The sequence below is a fragment of the Anas acuta genome, chromosome 1 (assembly GCF_963932015.1).
Source record: "Anas acuta chromosome 1, bAnaAcu1.1, whole genome shotgun sequence".
Lineage (NCBI taxonomy): Eukaryota > Metazoa > Chordata > Aves > Anseriformes > Anatidae > Anas > Anas acuta.
The window spans coordinates 148,736,367-148,755,379 of record NC_088979.1 but is presented as its reverse complement, the minus strand read 5'-3'; the positions used below and the strand labels follow the sequence as shown (position 1 = coordinate 148,755,379).

Here is a 19,013-nt window from a genome sequence, read left to right as displayed (position 1 = left end):
TCAGACATTAGCCCTTAAAGAATCTTAGCACCAGCAACAAATACAAAAATACAAAATCAATTTCTACTTTTGGTTAAAAATAGAAATATGTTTGTATTTTACCTCGGTGATGCAGTAAATAGCAACACTCGATGTGCATAAAATGGTCTTCCTTCCACCAGAAATGTAACATCTGACATCTCTTTGTTGTTAAGAAAATGGGGATCTGCAATCACAAAGAAAATAAATTAAAAAAAAAAATGGTTTGGAAGAGTTCACAAAGGTACATAATAATTTCCTGTTTTGACAGAGGAAGACAACCGTGTAAAAGGATATTGTTTTTAATGAGGAAAGCCCATAAAGCTATTTTGGACAGTCTGAGACAGAAGATCCACAGACAGCCACTTGGAGTTCAGACTAAGGAAATTCAAAGCTTTGAAATCCGTGTCGACCTTTGCTGAGATGACATCCAGCCAGCCCTGCTGCAGGGAGCTGGCACAGCTTCTCAGCTCCATTACCCAAAGCAAACTTCATCTAAATGCCCTCAGGCCATACCCTCACCCTCTCCCTGGGCAGGACAGCCTTTGTGCCAAGGGGAAGAGAGTCCTGGAACTTGGCTCACGTCTTCTCTAGGTCACATCAAACCAACTCGGGCTCTGTCAGCAGGGCTGGGAGGGCCGTGCTGCCGCGGTGTCACCTCCAGCCAGCCACAGTGGTTTGAGATGCGGACAGACGTTTGGCTTTGGGCCCTGGGCTGGGATCCCAGCCTTGTTAGCAACACAGACAGATTTACGGTCCCACTCCAGTGCATCTGATGATCCTATTGATTTCAGTGGGAGTTTTAGGACAGGCTAAGGTTGGGGCCTTTCATTTTTCTAGTCCTGCCTTCGAAGTCCACATTTCCTTTTGGTTTGAGCCTCCTCAAGCAGCCAGCCTGCAATGTGGACTTCCCACAGCTCTCCTTAAACAACCGAAGAGCATCTCCAAGTCATGCTTACCTAAGCGAGAGGTCTGCTTGCGCTTGATTTCAACAAGCTTTGGAATAGGGTAGGGTCCGTAGCAATGAGTGAAAATGACGGACAGCTGCTGACTTATCACTTCGTTCTAAGCAAAAGAAAACAAATACAAGCAGCATAAACTTGGCATTCAAAGGGAGGTGTTGCATTGTTTTCAAGAGCTGCCTGTTTTGAAGCTGAAAAATGTAATTGCTGAAGCTTTATTAAAAATTGGAACTTATAATTATCGGTAGTTGTAAACTACAGTTCTCACTGAGTTGTTTGTTACGTCTCCTGTAGGAAGCAGGTAAAACGAAATGTCCTCTCCTCGGACTCCCCAAGTGTTCTCTTCCCAACAAACTCCGTAGCCCACGTTCTCTCCAAATAAACAAAGCTCCTTTACAATAGCCTCTTCGTTTCATTTGCAAACTTACTTCACTGTAAAATAACTTTTTGCTGCTCTTTGGAAAAATGGTCATTGCCCACATTTCAGAAAACCAGAGCTACCAAACAGATGCACAGCCGGCGTACGTTTCTAAGCACAACCCCCTCACAAACAGACCCTCCTCTACAGAACGACAGAAGCATCACGGCCTGCCACAGAAGCTCCTCATTTAATCCCAAACATTTCATTAATGTGATTTTATATCCCTGGCACTGGCCTTGGCATCACTTCTCTGAGGAAGCCACCAGAACCTCACAGGGCCAGGTCTGGTCCCTGGCCCTACTCATCCAGGGCAAGGCACCCATGGGGCACTTTCCTAAGTAACTTAAGCATTTATTTGTCAGCCTATGTGTGAGTGACAGTGAAATGGATTTAGTGCTTAACTGTCTAAGTCACATCTGAAAGCCGGATTTAAAAGCTTTTGCTAACTTTATCCCACTCTTTGCTGGGAACTGAGCAGGTCTAGCCAAGTTCAGTGGGGCAAGGTGGCTAATTCCTGACAATGGAGTGCTTTGTCTTTTAACTGCAATGTTGGTTGGCAATTCCCTTCCAAACTGGGAAACTGTGATGAGACGCCTAGATATGAGAGGGTCCAAGACCAAGAGAGTAAGCAAGTAAGGGAGAAAAATAATACTAACACAACAAATTGAGGAGTTCAGATGTTATACTAAAATTATCTCCAGGCTTTTAAGACAGAAAACGAAGCTTTGCTTTCTCTGAGCACATTTCAGTTCAGTTCTAAAAGTAGAAATTCCTTAAACCCCTCGAGAGATGAGGAGGAATGGCAGCGATACTGTAATGACTCTTGCACCGTATCTCATTAAACAGGGTGGGAAAAGGAAACAAGCTGTGCCCTCATAGGCACACACTGATGTCAAAGGAAATTACATACACTCACCCTCAGGCAGAAGTTGGCTCCCACTACTACGTCAGCCATAATATTAAAAGAAATACTGAGATAAGGGAGATATTAAGAAATACTGATACCAAGAGAAACCATTTTGCAAGGCACAGGGAGCAGCCTTCAGAGGGGGGCTCACCCCTGTGCCTCCGGGATGAGGAGGATGCTCTGCCCCGGGAGCATCTCTCTGCTCGGTGTCCTGAAGTCGGAGCTCTGCAAAGCCCTTCATAAAGGGAGTGAATCACAGGGCAAAGAGAAAAGGAAGATTTAAAGCCAGATTCACAGAAGGAAGTGACTCAGCCGCTGGGAGAGCTGGGGGGAGAGCTCTAGACAGACAGGGCAGAAAGAGCAATCGCTTCTCTGCTCGGAAGGGCTGTGCCGAGGAGCCGCACCGACTGAGTCAGCCAGGGAGGAGCGCATCCGGGGGGATGCCGATTAGCAGCAGGGCAGCTCCGAGCTGGAGGCGGCAGATGCTAAAAAGTCAATAAATGCAACGCAGTATGGGGCTAATGCTGTGTTTCGGAGCGCGGGGAAGCTTCTGGAGAGGAGAGGTAGAAGAGCAATGATCACCTTAACCTGCAGTGGATAACAGCGTGACTGCGCTGCCGAGGAGAGCTACTGGCAGCTCCCATCAAATCTGCCAGGGTGCCAGCCTGGTTTCAGTGGGTCCGTGCACTCCTCGGTCCCAACCACAGCTGAGCCTGGGCAACAGCTCATTAAAACAGGCATATATTTCAGTAATGACATCTCCTCCTCCTAGTCTGTGGGAATGCGCTGGTGAAAAATCTGGTATCAAGCTCCCAGCACCTCGGTAGGAGCCAGAGGTCTCGCTCTCTGCAGACCAGGACGCCCAGGTGAAGCAGGATCAGGAGAGAACAGGCCAACCCCAGCCATGCAGGGGTGAAAAGAGGATCCACACGTGTAGCAAAAACTGGCAGGAACTGGTCGCATACCAACAAGCCTGGGGGAGCCTGCCACTAAGGGCAAGACACTGCCTGCTCACAGGGTAACAAACAGGGCACGAACCCTGCCCACGGTGTGCGGACACCAGCCCATTATAAGGCCACCTTGCCACTGACTGCCCACAGCTGTGTTAAAAACTGGTGTTGATTAATCTCTAATGAGCTCAAACTATGAGACGTTCGCAAGAGAGAGGCTTTAAAAACCCTAAGGTGCAGGAGAAAGATGGGACAAAGGGAAGAGTGACAAACAGGGAGGCAGGGCCATCGAGCAGGCAGCGATGCCAAGCACTGCGGACCTCCAGAGCTCTCACCCAGGACACCGCTCTCATTTGGCAGAGAGGAGGTTGGAGAGCTTTGGTTTCTGTCGATAACATTAAGAAATGTTTGCAGCTAGAAAGCTGAAGCATGTGCTCATTTCGAGTCATCGCTAACAAACCACAGCAAGTTTTCTCCCAAAAAAGACACGGAGAGGGGAGTGGTGAGCTATTACGGCAGAACAAGTCCTCTCCCCACACAAACACGCGCGCAGCCAAACCTCCCGGGGCCCTGGCTCTGCTCCCTGCAGCCTGCTGGCTTCACCAATAAACTGGGAAAGAATCGGCAATGAGAAGAGATAAAAGGGATGCTTTGTCAAAGGTACAGTCTGTGACTGGATTGCTGGGGAAAAAATCTGCTTTTTCAGAAGCCAAATGTTGCTCTTGGAGCAGGCTGAGCCGGGCTGCCTGTGAAGTAACTGGGAACAACTACAAGAGACCACGACCTGGTGCCTCAGAATTGCTCCAGCAGAAGATGTATCCAGCCTGATCAACCTTCCCTCTTCCACAGCACCCATGCCGAGAAGCTCCAAAGCTGCCCTGGTTGCAACATCCACCCCATTTAAGCGCTGAGCATAATTCTTCCCTGTGTATCCATCCCCCTACCAGCTGATTGTGAAAGAACAGCTGTAGGAGCTCTCTGCAGCAGTTGTGGGCGGTGATATTAACACCAGAGGAGCAAACCCAAGTTTGTTTTCTTGCCACAGTTTGATGTTGAAAAACATTTTGCCTGGATGTGTGATGCCAAGATCTGGAGCAAGGCCAGCTTCCTTTCAGAGACTCAGCTCATGAGCGACTTCTATTGTGGGAGGGGAAAAGAAAGCTTGGCATAGGATATAATGAAAATATTTACCTAGCCATGGGGTGGTTTACAAATAGGCAAGAGAGAACAGGGAACAGCAGTGAATCTTCTTAGGGAGGATGGTGCTTCCAGCAGCGTTGGTCGATGAGCAAGCAACTTTGCTTTGTAGATGCAAGCATTCTCCTGACTTAAAAGCATTCCTCAGAAAAGATCCAAAGGAATTCCCCACACTTGAACTGTGGGGGGAATTCATAAATCCTCTTGAAGCAAAGCTGAAGGTTTTCAAGTTGCCAGAGATGAATAGTTGATTGATCTGAGAGAAGGTGAAGAACTGGGTGGAGGGTGCAAGGGCACCTTTTCCTGAATTCGTTTCCGATGAAGATCTGCAGCACAACTCAGGAAAGGCTCCTCCACACTTAGGTCCAAATCCTGGAGAAGTTTGCTTCAGTTCAGCTTACCAGGTTCAGCCTGGCCTTGCCATTCTGGGATGTGGTCCTACAAGGTCCTGGACACAGCTGGGAAACATCAAAACAGTTTTCTCCAGTACTTGGGGAAGCTATGTGTCATCTTGGTGGCTCATGGTCCAGACCCTTAAGGGGAAAACCCAGGTTGGCTTTAGCAGCTAGGCTAAGGTCTTGCCCTTTGACTTCCCAGTTTTCTGAGATCACAATCTGCATCAGCTGACTCCTCTTCAAAGGTTCCCACGCTGATTCTCCCTCAACTGCTCAAACCTCAGTGGCTAAGACTCTTGACTGACCTACAGACATCTTGCTACCTCCACCTGGTTGCCCTCTGCAAGTTAGGCTGCTTTTCTTCACCAATTTACGTGTATGTGCGCCAAGCCCTCAAATTCCTCTACCACAAAGCCACAAAAACAAACACTCCCAGTGTTAAGCAGAAAAATGACGCACTTATTCTGGGCTTGGTGTCTGGCAGTTAATGCACATCTCCCCAGCAAGCAGAGAAACCACACATGCAGGGGTGCTGGCAAAGGTTTCTTTTCTCTCCCTGGTCCTGAGGATGCCAGGAAGACCAGTCTCTACAAAATACAGAGCAGAAGTGCTGTGCCCAGTCACTTGTTGTGCACGTGGTCCCCAGCTGCTGTTCCAGCACTGTTGAAGCCTCAAGATGCCCCAGACCCACTGAGGTGTCACCCACGAACCTCCTTCCATGACAGGCTCGGATGGCCTTGAATTATTCCTCTATTTATGCTCCCCTCCTCCCATGAAGAGCCAATAAAGGGTAAAACAACAGAGGGCTTTTCTCAGACCTCCCAGGCTTGAGCACTCAGACTCTGCTATGAGACTTTGTTCTCCATGTCTCTGAACCTTTGTCACCCTTCTCTAGGTGTTTCCGCTATTGTCCTCCAGCGCAATTCACTTTTGCCAGCTGCATCAAACTGATTAAATGTCACTTTAGAGGGTCACTCCTAGGTGATTAAGCAGCATACACATAATTAATATTAGTCAACAGTTGCAAAGGTAGGGAAGCCCCAGAGGTTGGAGATACAGTTAGAGGCACTGAACTGCATAACAAAATGGGTTTTGTTAGAGCCAGGCTCAAGTCCTTCCACTGCAGATACAAATGGAAAGGAATTAATCACAGGTAAGGCACAAATGGACCCTTCAGTTAGCTCTGGGAAAGCTGCCAAGCCTTCCTTTCAAAAGACTCTTTATATCACAGCTGTGCATTGTATGTAAAAAGCTCCGATCCCCAGGCACAGTCTAATCCCTGGGTGAAAGCCCAGAAAAGGGCAGGTGTCACATCCATGGCATTCATTTATTGTAAATGAAGAAATGGCTCCTGCCTCTGGCAGGGAAACATTTTAGAAGGCAAACAGAGGATAGGAAAGAAATCAAACCTGTGTTAGTATGAAGCCGAATCCGTGTTATGAAAACACAACACAGGGTTAACAGTCTGTTATTAACATGCCACTCAGTACCTGGCGTTCACATCTCACACGGAGAATGCACGACGTACATGTGTGGATGACTTGCGTCCTGGTTACTCTGAACTGTTTAGACACAGAAGTACTACAAATGACAATGGGCAACATTACAGATCACTGCAATTATGTGAGAACAGTGAAACCTGCCTTAAGAAATCACTCAAAGTCCCAGCCAGAAGATCAGTCACTGAACACAAGCTGGCCATTAGCTGGCACACAGAAGGTTATCAACCACTCCATGGAGCCTGTAAGCAGGCACTTTAGCATCATGGAGGTCTTCAGAGTTATTTCTAGTGCTGATTTTGATGTGCCTGTCTCCTCTGTGGAAAGTCTACTTTTTTTTCATTCGAAATATTTCAGTTGCTGGCCAAAATATTCCATTTCCAGGCATTATTTTTTTCAAGAAAAGTAAAATATTATGTGGAGAACAAATATTCTAATGAAACCTGTCATTATAATAAAACCTCAATTTTCCATTGAAAAGCTGTTCCACCAGAATGTGAAAGTTCACCCAGCATAGAGGGGTCTTTCCTGATCTGTTTCCAGGTAAGAGAAACACATACAGCCAAGAGAAGGTTTTTCTCCAGGAGCTGAGCAAGATCAACCCAGTGCCTGCCCATACACTGTGCAGGGTTCGCCTCTCCCCTCTAACCTAAGCCCTTCCTGCAGAAGAGGACAGCCTGGCCCCACACAGCAAACCCAACTCCATTAAGCCCATCAGAACAAATATTCATTTCAGCCCACTGTGATGCAAGGGACAAGAAAGGGAATTTTTTAGCTCCATCTTCCAGAGGCTACAGGGAAAGATGATGTTTGCTGACCACTGTGTCTGGACTTTGTAGAACAGAAGCACGAACTGCGACTGTTGACATTACTCTGAGAAACCTCTTCCGGTGTTTGTTTTAGAGGAATTAAAACCAGAAAGACCATAGCAAACAAGTCCAAGAAACAGGACACCCATCTCAAGCTTCAGCTTCTGAACATTTTGCTACAACAGAGCAGGCAGGTGTTTCAGGCTTTCCCACCGCTTTTTGTTTGTTGGAGCCGTCAACATTTTTTTTAATACTTAATGCACTCGTGACAGAGGCTACATGCTGCTATTTCTGAAAGGATGTATTAAAAAATATTTACTTTCTAAGAGATTTTGGATTCCAAGTGGCTAAGTCACTGGTTAAAGAGCCCTTTGGCTTTTAAATTATACAGGCCAGGTTTCTTGAGATACCTACACGCCTGAATCCGTTTGGAATTTTAAAAACTGTTTATTGTTTTAAATCTTTATTTTTTCTATATAACTGTCAACACAGGGCCGTTATTCCAACAGCTCAACCTTCCAAAAAAGTCTGTGCGCTCCTGCAGGTTTCCTCAGCTGCCTATGGATGTATTTGTAGTGTGTGTGAAACTTGGCACGAAGTTTAAATTCTGAGGAAACATCTTTGCAAATAGTTTCGTGCGTCTTTCAACAAGCCTTCACGCACAGCCTAATCAATGCCTCGCTAATGGGCTAATTTTTAAAATAAACTACCTTGTCACTGACAGAAACTGACGGGAAGGACGAATACTGCTGAAGAAGGGCGATGAAGGACCTCCCAGGACTTTTCAAGTTGCTTTTGCCTTGGATAATACACTAGCAGTAATACTTGCAGTCCTAAGCCAAGGTTTCCTGGCGTGAAGCACCTCTGGTGTCAAGCAGAGCTTCAGACGACACTTTAGCATGTGCACTTAACACCTGTGGACCAACACATTCAGCAATATATTTCCAAAAAGGATCCCAAGTACTGGCAAATAGCAGTTCCATGCCCATGCTGTAAGGGGAAGGCAGAAAGTTGTACGAGAGATTATTTGGAATTAAAATATTCTTTTTTTTTCTCTCCAAAAATGTGGCCAAGGACAATTTGATCTAAATGGCTGCACACAGAAAAAGCAGTGGACGAAACTGGCTCACAACCCAGTACTGACAGCAGCAGCGCTGGCTGGTCTGCATGGATGGAGCTGGGTGATTTTAATGATAATTCAAGCTCATGCCGAGCTCCACAATGGAAACCTAACACCAACCTCTTCCAAAGTCCAGATGTGTTCAATTTCCAAGGCTGTGGTTTTGAGTCCCTCTCTCTTCTAGTTGTGGAAATGTCCACCGAAACAGCTCCAGGATTTTGGTAGACAGGGGGAGGAAGAAGCATCCTCCACATTCAGCATGCTAGCCTCAGGAGATCCTCTTTGCAAAAACAGAAGAGCACACATGCACATAGATGATTTCTTCCCCTCAACTGCTGCCCACCGGCACAAGGGAATGGCCATTAGCCCTGCCTGCTGTCACGTGTGGATAACCTGCTCCACCTCAGGGCTGAGCTTCCCGTGCTTGTCCTCCCTGGTGGCCACAGCTGACCTGTCGGCCCTGCCTCGGGCACTACAAGCCTGTAAATCGGGATGCTTCCTCCACATGGCTCTTTATAAATTCTCTGTTTGGGGGGCCCAAACTCAGCACTGCAGGCAGCCTGCTAGCACAGCCGCTCCTCAGGCAAACATGGCGCTCTGACGCAGTTTGGGAGTTTCCTCAGGCCGTGAAGAGCGCACCACAGACACTGACAGGCAGCGATTCAGTTGCATCCTCCTATCTTCTTCTATAACAAGATCTCCACTGTCATCTTAGCTTTGAGGGACTCAACCCTGCACGGCACAGCAGCTGAAGTTTAGCTCAGGGCTCCTCGCTCCCAGAAGTGCCTCTCCAGCTTTTGTCACACACAGCCCTGGCCAAAGCACTGTGAGCAGGCTGTTTGCGAGTTTGTCTGCCTCAGAGATTCAGCTGGTCCCAAACTGGCAGAGCCTTTCCTCCTCATCCCTTGGTGAACCACCACAACTTCATCAACAGTCTTAGTGTTAGATCTGAATTTTGCCTACTCTTCGGAAAGCACCCTGACCTAAGCTTTCCATGTCCTTCCTACCACCACTGCCTTCTCTGGTCTTTGATCTGGTGCTGGGCTGACTGCAGGAGAGCAACAGGGGCAGAGCCATCTGCCTGTTCTCGTAGCTTTGCCTCAGCTGCACAGAAAAACTGTCATTCCTCCATGCTCAGTCTGAGCAGTGCAGCTGATAAAGACATTTAAAGGCATGAAAGGAAATGAAAGCGCTCAGTCCCACCGGCAGCCACCAGGAGCTGGGTACTGAACCCTCATTTGTGCCTTCAGAAGTCTTCCTTCAGGGCTTCAGTGCAGCAGCGGATGACCAAAGTGCAATTTATTAACTGTTCTTCCCTTCTTATTTCACAGCTTTAGGAGAGGCAATAAAACCAGGGACTTCAGCTTAGCCAGTTTTGCCTGATCTGCCAATTTTTGTTGCCAGCTTGTGTTCCGCCATCAGGGCTTCTGAAAATTTTATATTGTTTTTCTTTCTGGTGTTTCCTGGCACATAAACGGGAGCTGAGTGCCACCCTGCCAAGCTCCAGGACACCAGCATCAGTGCTGGTGGCAGAGCTTCCAAGCAAACTCTCACATCTGAGCTTGAAGACAGGGTACAGGCATTTTTAAAAATATCTATAAGACAAAAGAGATTCCTTATATCTGGTCTTGTTCTTACAGATGTTGCTTAGTTTTTCTTTAGTCTTTTCAGTTTTGTAATACTTGTCCCTTTTGCATATCCTGGGAACCAGCACGAACCTTATGTCCCAGTGCAGAGTGGAAGCTGGGGGCAGAAGGCCTGCTTCCTATTCAGAGACCTGCCCTATGTTTCTGTGTGAATTCTGGAGTCTCTCAGGCCAAATTACAAACTGATGTCTGGCTTAGCTAGGCTTTCACAGCTTCTGAAGCTGAGACTGTCACCATGAGGCACTAAAATTCTACCTCTTTAGTTTCCTTATTCATAAAAGGACAATAAGATCTTAATCTACATCTCAACTCATTAATATTTGTAAATTGTTCTGAGACTGCAGGATAGTTGGAACTACTTTTAGGAATGCAAAATGCCATTTCAATTAGGTATGCAATTAAAATATACTGAGCATCATAAGCAGTAAATGGGACATCTTGTTTCATATCAGCCAAGAAATGTTAAGTGGCTCTGTGCTTTCTAGTTGCATATTTTATATTTTTTGTCCTGAAAAACTCATTAAGGAAATGTATTGGGACAGGCTGTGACGTTCAGCAAGAGTTGTAATGTCTGTTGAAGTTCACGGCCCACAGGGAAAAGGATGTCCATGTGGACAAAACGCCTCTCCCTGCAGCTCTACAAAATGTATAGCTTTACAGTTCGCTGTAGAAAGAGAGGGACATGAACTACAGTTACAGTCCTTCTGCACCTCTTAAAGGAGATTTCCACTCTGTGGGTATATAGAAAGAAGAGTCTCTGCTCTCAGCCCTCCCAGAGAAGGGGAACAGAAGAGCCTTACAATCTCAGTTTTCCTTGGCTGCCTTCTACGGAGCGACCAGGGAGAACTTTTACTGGCTCTTTCTTCTGCAAATGAATTTATTTTGATTCCTTTCAAAGGGCTGCACTGAATCTGTCCTCATTTCTTTCTCTGAGAGCTTTCTGAGAGGCTTTTTGGACAAGACTGTGGCAATAATTCATGTCATTTGCAGACAATTTGTAAACCCTTACAGTGTCTCAGAATGATTCATTATTTTTCTAAGAATATGAAGCAGTTTATGTGTGTGCGTCTGTGAATATGCATGCTCATGAAAAGTGAAGACAGGCAGTTCCCCTAGGCCCAGAGGTGGAAACAAAAATCAGCACAGATTTTTTTCTTTTTTTTGAATATATCAGTTGCTTCACCCCTCTACATTTTAGCTCTTAAGTGAACCCAAAGCAGAAGGCAGCAGTCTTATTTGCTGCAATGTCTCCTAAAAGACACCCTGGAAGACCCAGTATAGTATTTCCTGAAGGTATGATCCCATGTAAGACAATTATTCTAACAACGATCAGCTACAGACACATTAGCTTTGGCTTCAGCCACCCAGGAGAACCATAGTTACAGCTATTCCTCATCCTAGATTACTAAATCTCTGTTAAATTTTCAATACGATTAGTTTTGTATCAGCTTTCAAACCAAACAGCACCTTGCTGGTAGTTACTGGATGAACATCATTAACCCAAGCCAGTTCTGAGCAAGGACTTCACAAATCCTAGGATTTGGAATGATTTCCTAAAAGATATCTCTAGATATTTTCAATAAATACCTATCCAATACAAACCGATCCCAAAGGGAAAGTTCATGGGAGGAAAAATCTGAGCAACTGCTGGAACAAACACTCAGCATTTGCACAAGACTGCACTCCAAGCCCTCTTTTGCATCAGGATACAAGAAATAAATCCATGTAGGCTTTCACTAGCTATACTATGTCTGGAACCCTTTAGTATTGAGTGCATACATCAGACCTCCCTCCTTTCCACATTATTAAGGTTATTGCTGCAGGTGCTAAAAAATACTCACTCCTTGCTGTTATATATAGAGTTGGGTGAGAAACTTGCTTCCCAGTTAAATAAATAGAAGACTGTACCAACATGCACAGCATGTGATGAATGCTTATGTGATGCATACGAAAGAAACTAACCGTCACTAGGTAAGACATTTTCCTCTCCTTGCCAGCCCCATGATCCTCCCTTTGCTCTTATACTTGCATACCTAATGGTATCTCCCTCAAAAGGCTTTGTTAGTCTGATATGTCTGGCTAAGAAAATGTCAGCTGAAAGAATAAATCTGGGAAGGCTGCAAGTACAAACATTCACACAGAGGATTTTAAAAAATTATTCTGTGTGTGAGCTTGTAGAAACCAGTCTCCCCACAAGTTTAAAAGTCCAAATCCCACATGAAGGAATGAGAAAGTCATGTGAGAAGTTAAATAAATCCAAAGCAAACACGACTATTAGCTTTGTTGCATGGTCCTGTAAAACAAGCTGGGTAAAGTTAGTCTCTGGGTTGGCTTGGTTATCAACATCTCTTGCTGTACTGCAGTTATCCTGGTGACTTTAATTTCACCGCTACACATTAGCTTCTGTTGTCTCTCCAGCTCATTGTTAACATCAGTATTAAGCTGTTCTAGCAGGAGATGCGATTAGCTGGTGTTTTTAACCCATGCTTCCACAGTGAAGAAATCTGAGATACACAACACAAAAAGTAATAATCCTATATAGTCTAGCAAGCTTTGGAGCAACTGTGCAAAAAACAATATTGCAAGATTTGTGTCTTACAGGATCAGCATGAGGCTGATTTCTTTAAAATGCGTAATTTATCCTACCTTGCTGGCTTTCAGTATCTCAAACATCAGAGGCAACCCCTGTGTGATGAGCTCCTCTGTGTACTCTTCTTCTTGAATGGACTTGAATTCCTTTAGCAAGCACTGGATGAGCGGTCGCCTGTGCTGCTGGAAGGATGTTCGCAAGGACTCCAGCCACGTGTGCAGCGTCCAGGGAACACCTAGGGATGGAGGACAGAGCTCATTCTCAGCTCCAGAGAAGGATTTGCCTTTCTGCTATTGCTACCTTTACTTGTATACATGTTAAGACTTTAAGCAAAAACTGTCAAAAAACCCTAGAAATCAAATTCCCATTTATCCACAACTGAGAAAGTGGATGGCTATCAAGACATCCCAGACCTAATACACAGAGGCTCTCCTCCAAGTGCTTAGAGAAGACTGTGGTCTCTTTGCTCATCTAGCCTTCAGCTTCTCTGCTGAGACTGCCAATTTGTGGTAATTGCTGTGGTGCTCTGTGATGCAAAACCCTTTTGGAAACTAGATTTACACTAGCTCATTTGTTTGAACGCAGCCCTGGAGAGCCATTAAATGGCAAAAAAAAAAAAAAAAAAGTATTTTGGTCACTACCCACCTGTATTCAAAGTGGTGGTCTTCAGATTACAACTTTCCTTAAGCGCTACCCCATTTCCCACAAACAGCACTGGGTGCGTTAAGCAGATCAGCCTTTTCAAGGAGCCATTTGTCATGGCAGAACCACTCTCCAGGAACTTAAAGGGAAACGTTCCCATGCACTGAATGAGAAAACACACGAAGCTAATATACTACTCCAGGCGTTAGGCTGGATGTGACCCAGTTTCTCTTCTTGCGGAACAGAGTGGGAGGAAATGCAAGCCCAGGGTTTGGCAACAAAAGGTTTTTCCTTCCACTTCAGCAAATGCCCAGCACCCTGAGAGCAGCCCTGGTGCTCTCATCTCACTCAGCACCAAGCACTTTGCCTGCTCAGCAATTCTGGTGAGCCAGTGCTAAGACCCTACACCCTCACCCATGCAAGAGGTCTTCAGGGCTGGAGTGCTGCACCACGTGGAGGCACCCTGGCCTCTCTCTGAAGGCAAATTAATGAGGATTGGGCACACATCAATGGGCACACAGCCTAGGCTGACTCCTTCCTGTGCTCCCAACCACCCTCGTTGTGGGCAGAAGCAGACTCGCAACAAGCTGGTATGATGCTCAAGCCCTGTGGTGGCACAGTTAGACACTGAGAAGCTAGTTCACTGCTCCTCCCCTCAGAGGCTCACAAACCTTGGAAAAGAAAGCATTTTTTACTGCGGGACTGCATTATGGCAGAGTGCAAAAGAGGAGCTGTTGGAAGCAGTCTGCAGCAGACAAACACTGCCCCAGAGACCTAGTTAATACTCTGCCAGGCAGCAGTGAAGAGGGCTGCTGGTGGAAACAGCTCTGTCCTGCAGAAAAGTGACTCTGAGCAGGGTATGCTGTGGAGCCCAAATAGGCCAGGAACCTGCAGGATCTCCCATCATATTCCAGATGGGGGTCAGAGAATGAGGGGCTGCTGCTAAGGTCTAACACATGATTTGATGTGAAGGGTGGATGCCTGTTTTGTACAGCTGGCAGAGAAAGTGGGACACTTAACTGGCTTGAGAGATGCTCCAAAAGCCTTGGCACTACACCTGGGTTGACTTAACCCACTTCCCCATCCTTACCCGCAGACTCACTGGGAACCCCCCTGCAATTACCACTTCCACAGCAGTTCACGGAGGTGCAGCTGTGGTCGGGGTACGCAACAGCACATGAAGAAAACGTCTTACAGTGGTATTTGTGAGGAGGGAGAGAAGAGACGGTGCTGGCACTGACCTATACTCCGTATGTCAATGGTCACATCCACGTATCCGTGCTCAGCGCTGTGGTACATGGCCTCCTTCAGGGCCTTCAGCTTGGCCTTGCTGTTGCGGCTGGCGCAGAGCGGAGCTGCTGCCGAGTCAGGCAAGTCTGTCCCCTCCGCCAGGATCTCCTCCAGTGACAGGATATCGCTCTTTTCCTTCTCTGGCTGAGCAAGCAGCTTACGGAAAACATTCCTGTCAATCACAGCGTGATACAGAGGGGGAGAGAGGAAAAAAAAAAAGAGCAGGAGAGCAGAGTTAGTGGCGATGCTTTTTTTTTGTGCCCAGGATACTTGCTGCAGCATGACAGGTTAGGACACCTATCCAGCAGGCAGGTCAGAAACTACTCCAATTAACGGGCTAGCTTACAACAGTCCCAAGACAAGCACCACTCCTGCTAACCCACTGGCAACGCCTGGACCACGACTGCAAGACGCTGCTGTAATGACAGCAACAGTACAGACGTCATACAAGTGGCAGCATCTTGTGGGAACACAAAACCATGAGCTAAACGTGACTCTCACGTGACTCATGACTTCAGGCACTCGCCCCACCATCAGGAAAGGCTGAGTTTGCCTTTGGACAAGCTCTCAGGACTTTCACCAAGGAGGCCACTTGAGAAGGGAGCTGTCTGGAGCTACCAAAAGCACCACCACTCAATTAACACTCAAAGCAGTCTGGGAAAGCCAGAGCAACTAGACATTCAACGAGGCCAGTCAGGGCAGGTTCAAGCACTTGTGGGACTACTCTGGCTGGGCCATCAAATGGCAAAGCCCAAATTCAGCCACAGACTTAGTACCTTCGGGTTCATACCAGCGTAACCTCATCAGTATCAAAGAAGTCGCTCTCAGTTTCCATGGCTGTGAGAAAAGAAACCAGGCCGGTCCCCAGCCCACCTCCCTCATATTCCTCCCTGTACCTGCTCAGAATCTGGCATGGAGTGGCTGCATTGCCACTGGAGTGGCAAGGGGTGTCCCCAACAAATGAGTGGTTTTGGGAAGAGAGGGGAAGAGGAGGGAGTCTGTGTGCATGGTGTGTAGGTAGGAACATAAAATCCAGTTCTCAGAAGTAAGCTTTGGGTCTGTGACATGCACACGCTGCAGCCAAGCCTCGGAGTCCTCCTCAGGTGCTCGGCTCCCACCCAGACTGGCTGGCACTAAGGCCTGAGCAGTGAATGTGAGACTCCAGCAAAACAACTGTCCTCTCTGTCCTCCCAGAGATCCCTCGCAGGCTGCAGATGGGCAGCATTGCTTGAACCCGCCCTGACGTGCCATGAGCGTGTTGTTAGACTGGCAGCTCTTCTCTAAGCAAACAGACGGCAGGTACTGTCTCTAACCTGTATCTATGTTCCTCTGGATGGCTACAATCAGAAAAGTAGGAATGTGAAGATCAAAATACTAATCCATCGCACTGCAGTTAACTCCTGCATATTGCAAGATCATGCATGCCAGGTGCTCGTTTCATTACTGTCTTTAAAAAAACTTCCAGCATACGGACAACATTAAGGCACACAGGACTTTACAGTAAACGCAGATGCAGAAACTCTGCTCCACAACAGCGAAGGCTGCAGCAGTACAGACACAATCCACCCCAAACCTCAGGAATACGTCAACAAGAAATTCAGAAGGAATGGCTTTGGCATTCCTTCCTGCCACCACACCAGCTCCCGTTTAACAGACATCACATTGCAACACACCGTGGAGAGTCCCCTTCCATTTTTTTTTAATCGGATAGTAAAAAGCAGTTTGTACCACCAACTGGTTAAATTCACATGCCAGCAAAAAGCCTTACATCTCTGCCCAGTTGGTGACATGGTTAATTGCTCATGCAGAATTTTCACCCATCTGCTCAAACCAGACTCCCAGGCAAGAAATAACCACTTGAAGTATGCCACTAGACTTGTTCCCACTCTACCTGTGTCCATGTGCAGCAGCCTGACTGAAAGAGTTCATGTCACCTTGTGGAGTCATGGAAATGCCATTCCTGTACATTGTTCCTATCATGGGATCAGCTCCTCGCTCCAACAGCAAACTGACCAGTTCAAAATTTCCTGCGAGTTAAGAGACACACATTTAGATCTTTCAAAATCCACTATTTGCTCATCTTAATTCACAGATCTCGACTGAAGAATTTATTACAAAGGGAGGAGAAAGTCCTTACCAGCAGCTGCTGCCAACTGTAAAGGAGTTTCAGAGTAATTTTCTTCTCCATGCTCCAAGGAACCTTCTACCTTTGCTCCAGCATCCAACAAGAGCTAGAAAGAAAATTCACCATTTAGAGCAACTGGGGGGGTATCACAGTGTTCAGAGCTCATGAACAGTGACAAATGAGAGTCTAATGCTTCTTGTTATCTGCAAACCAGATACGATGGAGACAAGTGACATGCACATTCTGCTCATTCTCTCACAGAGGCAAATTGATCCCTTTTTTAGCTCGTTTTACACTGTCAAGACACCAGGAGCACTAGTGTCCAACTTCAGAGCCAAAAAAGTGTAACCCAGCGTTTTTGAATGGGAAATGGGGATAAGGTTGGTGTTCGGAAGTAATGCACTGACGATGGATATACTGAAAATTAGCCCAACGAGCATCCTTCCTTCGTGGTCTAACAAAAGCCCAGCACCATCTTAAAGTGGAGCAGATTTCATTTGCCTCCATCTTTTATACAAAGACATGGCCAAAGAAAGGCAATTCTTAAGGACAAATCGCAGCAATGAGTCCAAAAGCTGTGGTCTCCATCGGGAACACTTCCACATGAATAACAACAACGCTGAAAACAAAAGTGGCCAAAGACAGCAGGACGGAGCCTGCCCTCCAGCCCCTCTTGTCTATTCGGCTTTCATAGTTTTGGCGCTTCATTATGTGTGCCATAGACACAGCTGTTTTGAAGAATAAACCTTCTCGACTTTTGTGATGCCAAAGCACAGAACCAGCATATCCCACGCGACGCCTTGCTTGGGTAAGGAGACTGAGTGCCCCTGTGGGACAGGGCGATGGCTCTTGCTGTCTGCCTCTCCCCCACCAAGGCAGCCGTTTTGTGTTTGTTAGAGTATTACAGCGGAAGAAAGCGTAATGAATGAGGAAACAAACACAGAAAACGAGTGGTCAGGAAGGAGCACAAGGAGTTGACAGACTTTCTTTGGTGCAAGTTTGCTTTAAAATCGTCCTACTTAAACCTCATATTGGTTAAGGTTTGAACATCATATTCGTTATATAATAGGTTTATTATATATCAGTACACTCCAGAAGAAGCAGAAGTAACCAATATGAGTATGACAAGAGGATACTGGTTTGAGATGAATGTAATTATAACTGAAGAGGAGAAACAAAAGAATGAGATGCAGGTAGGGAAATACAATAATACCTGAACTACAGGAATATGTCCATGCAACACAGCAAATGTCAGAGCTGTCCAATGGCGGGTCTCAGGGTGGACGGATGGGTATTTATGAGCAGTACTGACAACCTACAAACAAATTAAAGTTATTTTTTTAAAGAGCTATACGTAAGAAAATTCAACCTGCCTGAAAGCCAGGCATGTGAGGGAGTAGGTGAAATAGAAAACCTGGGAAAGGTGCTTTATAAAATGATTGGTTTCTTTTTTCCAGCAAAAAATTTTCTTAATGCTAAAACTGTTCATGCCGATTTGACAGCTTGAATAGCGTTCATACCAAATGAAGTCTTTTTACCAACTACTGTAGCTCCATCTAAACCACTGGCCACCAGATACTTTTGCACAAGGTCAAAACATCCACAGCTGTTTACAGCAGCACACACTAGGGAAGCAGGGATGGATCAGACGCTTATAGCTAAGGACTGCTCCCACTGTCTCCTCCAGACCATGTATTGACAGCCCCAGTGCTTGGAATTGCTTCCAGCCCAAAAGAATTCTTTCCACATAAATCAGTAGGACTTTTGTTGTTGACATCAAGAAAGACACATCCCAGTCCCTGCCCTAGAGTTTCCAGCAGTACTTCCAGGCTCCTCCTCTTCCACCAGAGGAAAAAAAGACGTCTGAGAACAGATGGGGCAGAGTGGCGTTTCACAGATATTTTAAGAAAACTCCTTTTTACTTTTTTTCTCCTGTCTGAGTTGCGTTAGAACAAAGCAGGGTGGCTACAGCTGAAAGAGATGCAAACTATATCCTCAGGATAAAAAAAATGGTATTTTTCACATTGCTCCTTCCATTTTCTGTTTTAGTGCCTGTTTCCTCTAATGGAGACATTGGGGAAGATGAATAACCACTCTCTACTTCAGGTTCCCCGTCCTAAAGTCGGGGATATTAATATTGATGAGGTTCACAGAGATGGAACAATCTAATGAACATTTGCAATCTGAGCTTGCACACTCAGATGGAGTGTGACACTAAAATTCAAAACCTTATTATTGGTCTTTGAAGGAGGACTAAAATCAGCGTAAAAGATGCACCATCTCTCTGCCTCATCAGCCAGCTCTGCTTTCCCTATCCTGCCTGAGGTAGTTTTATCCATGTAGGGGAGTGGGGCCAGCAGCCTAATGCTTGGTTGCATTAGCAGATTGCATTTCCAAGTGCCACATGCAGCATTTTGCTAGAAGCATACGACCAAGCCCTCA

At 46.2% G+C, this 19,013-nt stretch overlaps 1 protein-coding gene across 5 annotated transcripts in view; it reads right to left on the bottom strand.

The window, feature by feature from the left end:
• The window catches only part of ABTB3 (ankyrin repeat and BTB domain containing 3), a 160,965-nt gene that overhangs the window by 9,979 nt on the left and 131,973 nt on the right, over nucleotides 1-19,013 (bottom strand). Inside the window, exons 7-15 of one of the 5 annotated variants that reach the window (XM_068664749.1) lie at nucleotides 17,785-17,886; nucleotides 16,584-16,677; nucleotides 16,338-16,473; nucleotides 15,760-15,783; nucleotides 14,398-14,618; nucleotides 12,571-12,749; nucleotides 6,341-6,412; nucleotides 978-1,083; nucleotides 103-205 (exon numbers count right to left, since the gene is read on the bottom strand). In XM_068664749.1, coding sequence (XP_068520850.1) covers nucleotides 103-205; nucleotides 978-1,083; nucleotides 6,341-6,412; nucleotides 12,571-12,749; nucleotides 14,398-14,618; nucleotides 15,760-15,783; nucleotides 16,338-16,473; nucleotides 16,584-16,677; nucleotides 17,785-17,886 — 1,037 coding nt within the window. The remainder of the gene's footprint in view (nucleotides 1-102; nucleotides 206-977; nucleotides 1,084-6,340; nucleotides 6,413-12,570; nucleotides 12,750-14,397; nucleotides 14,619-15,759; nucleotides 15,784-16,337; nucleotides 16,474-16,583; nucleotides 16,678-17,784; nucleotides 17,887-19,013) is intronic. The other 4 variants (XM_068664781.1, XM_068664765.1, XM_068664757.1 and 1 more) reach the window with 4 other exon arrangements.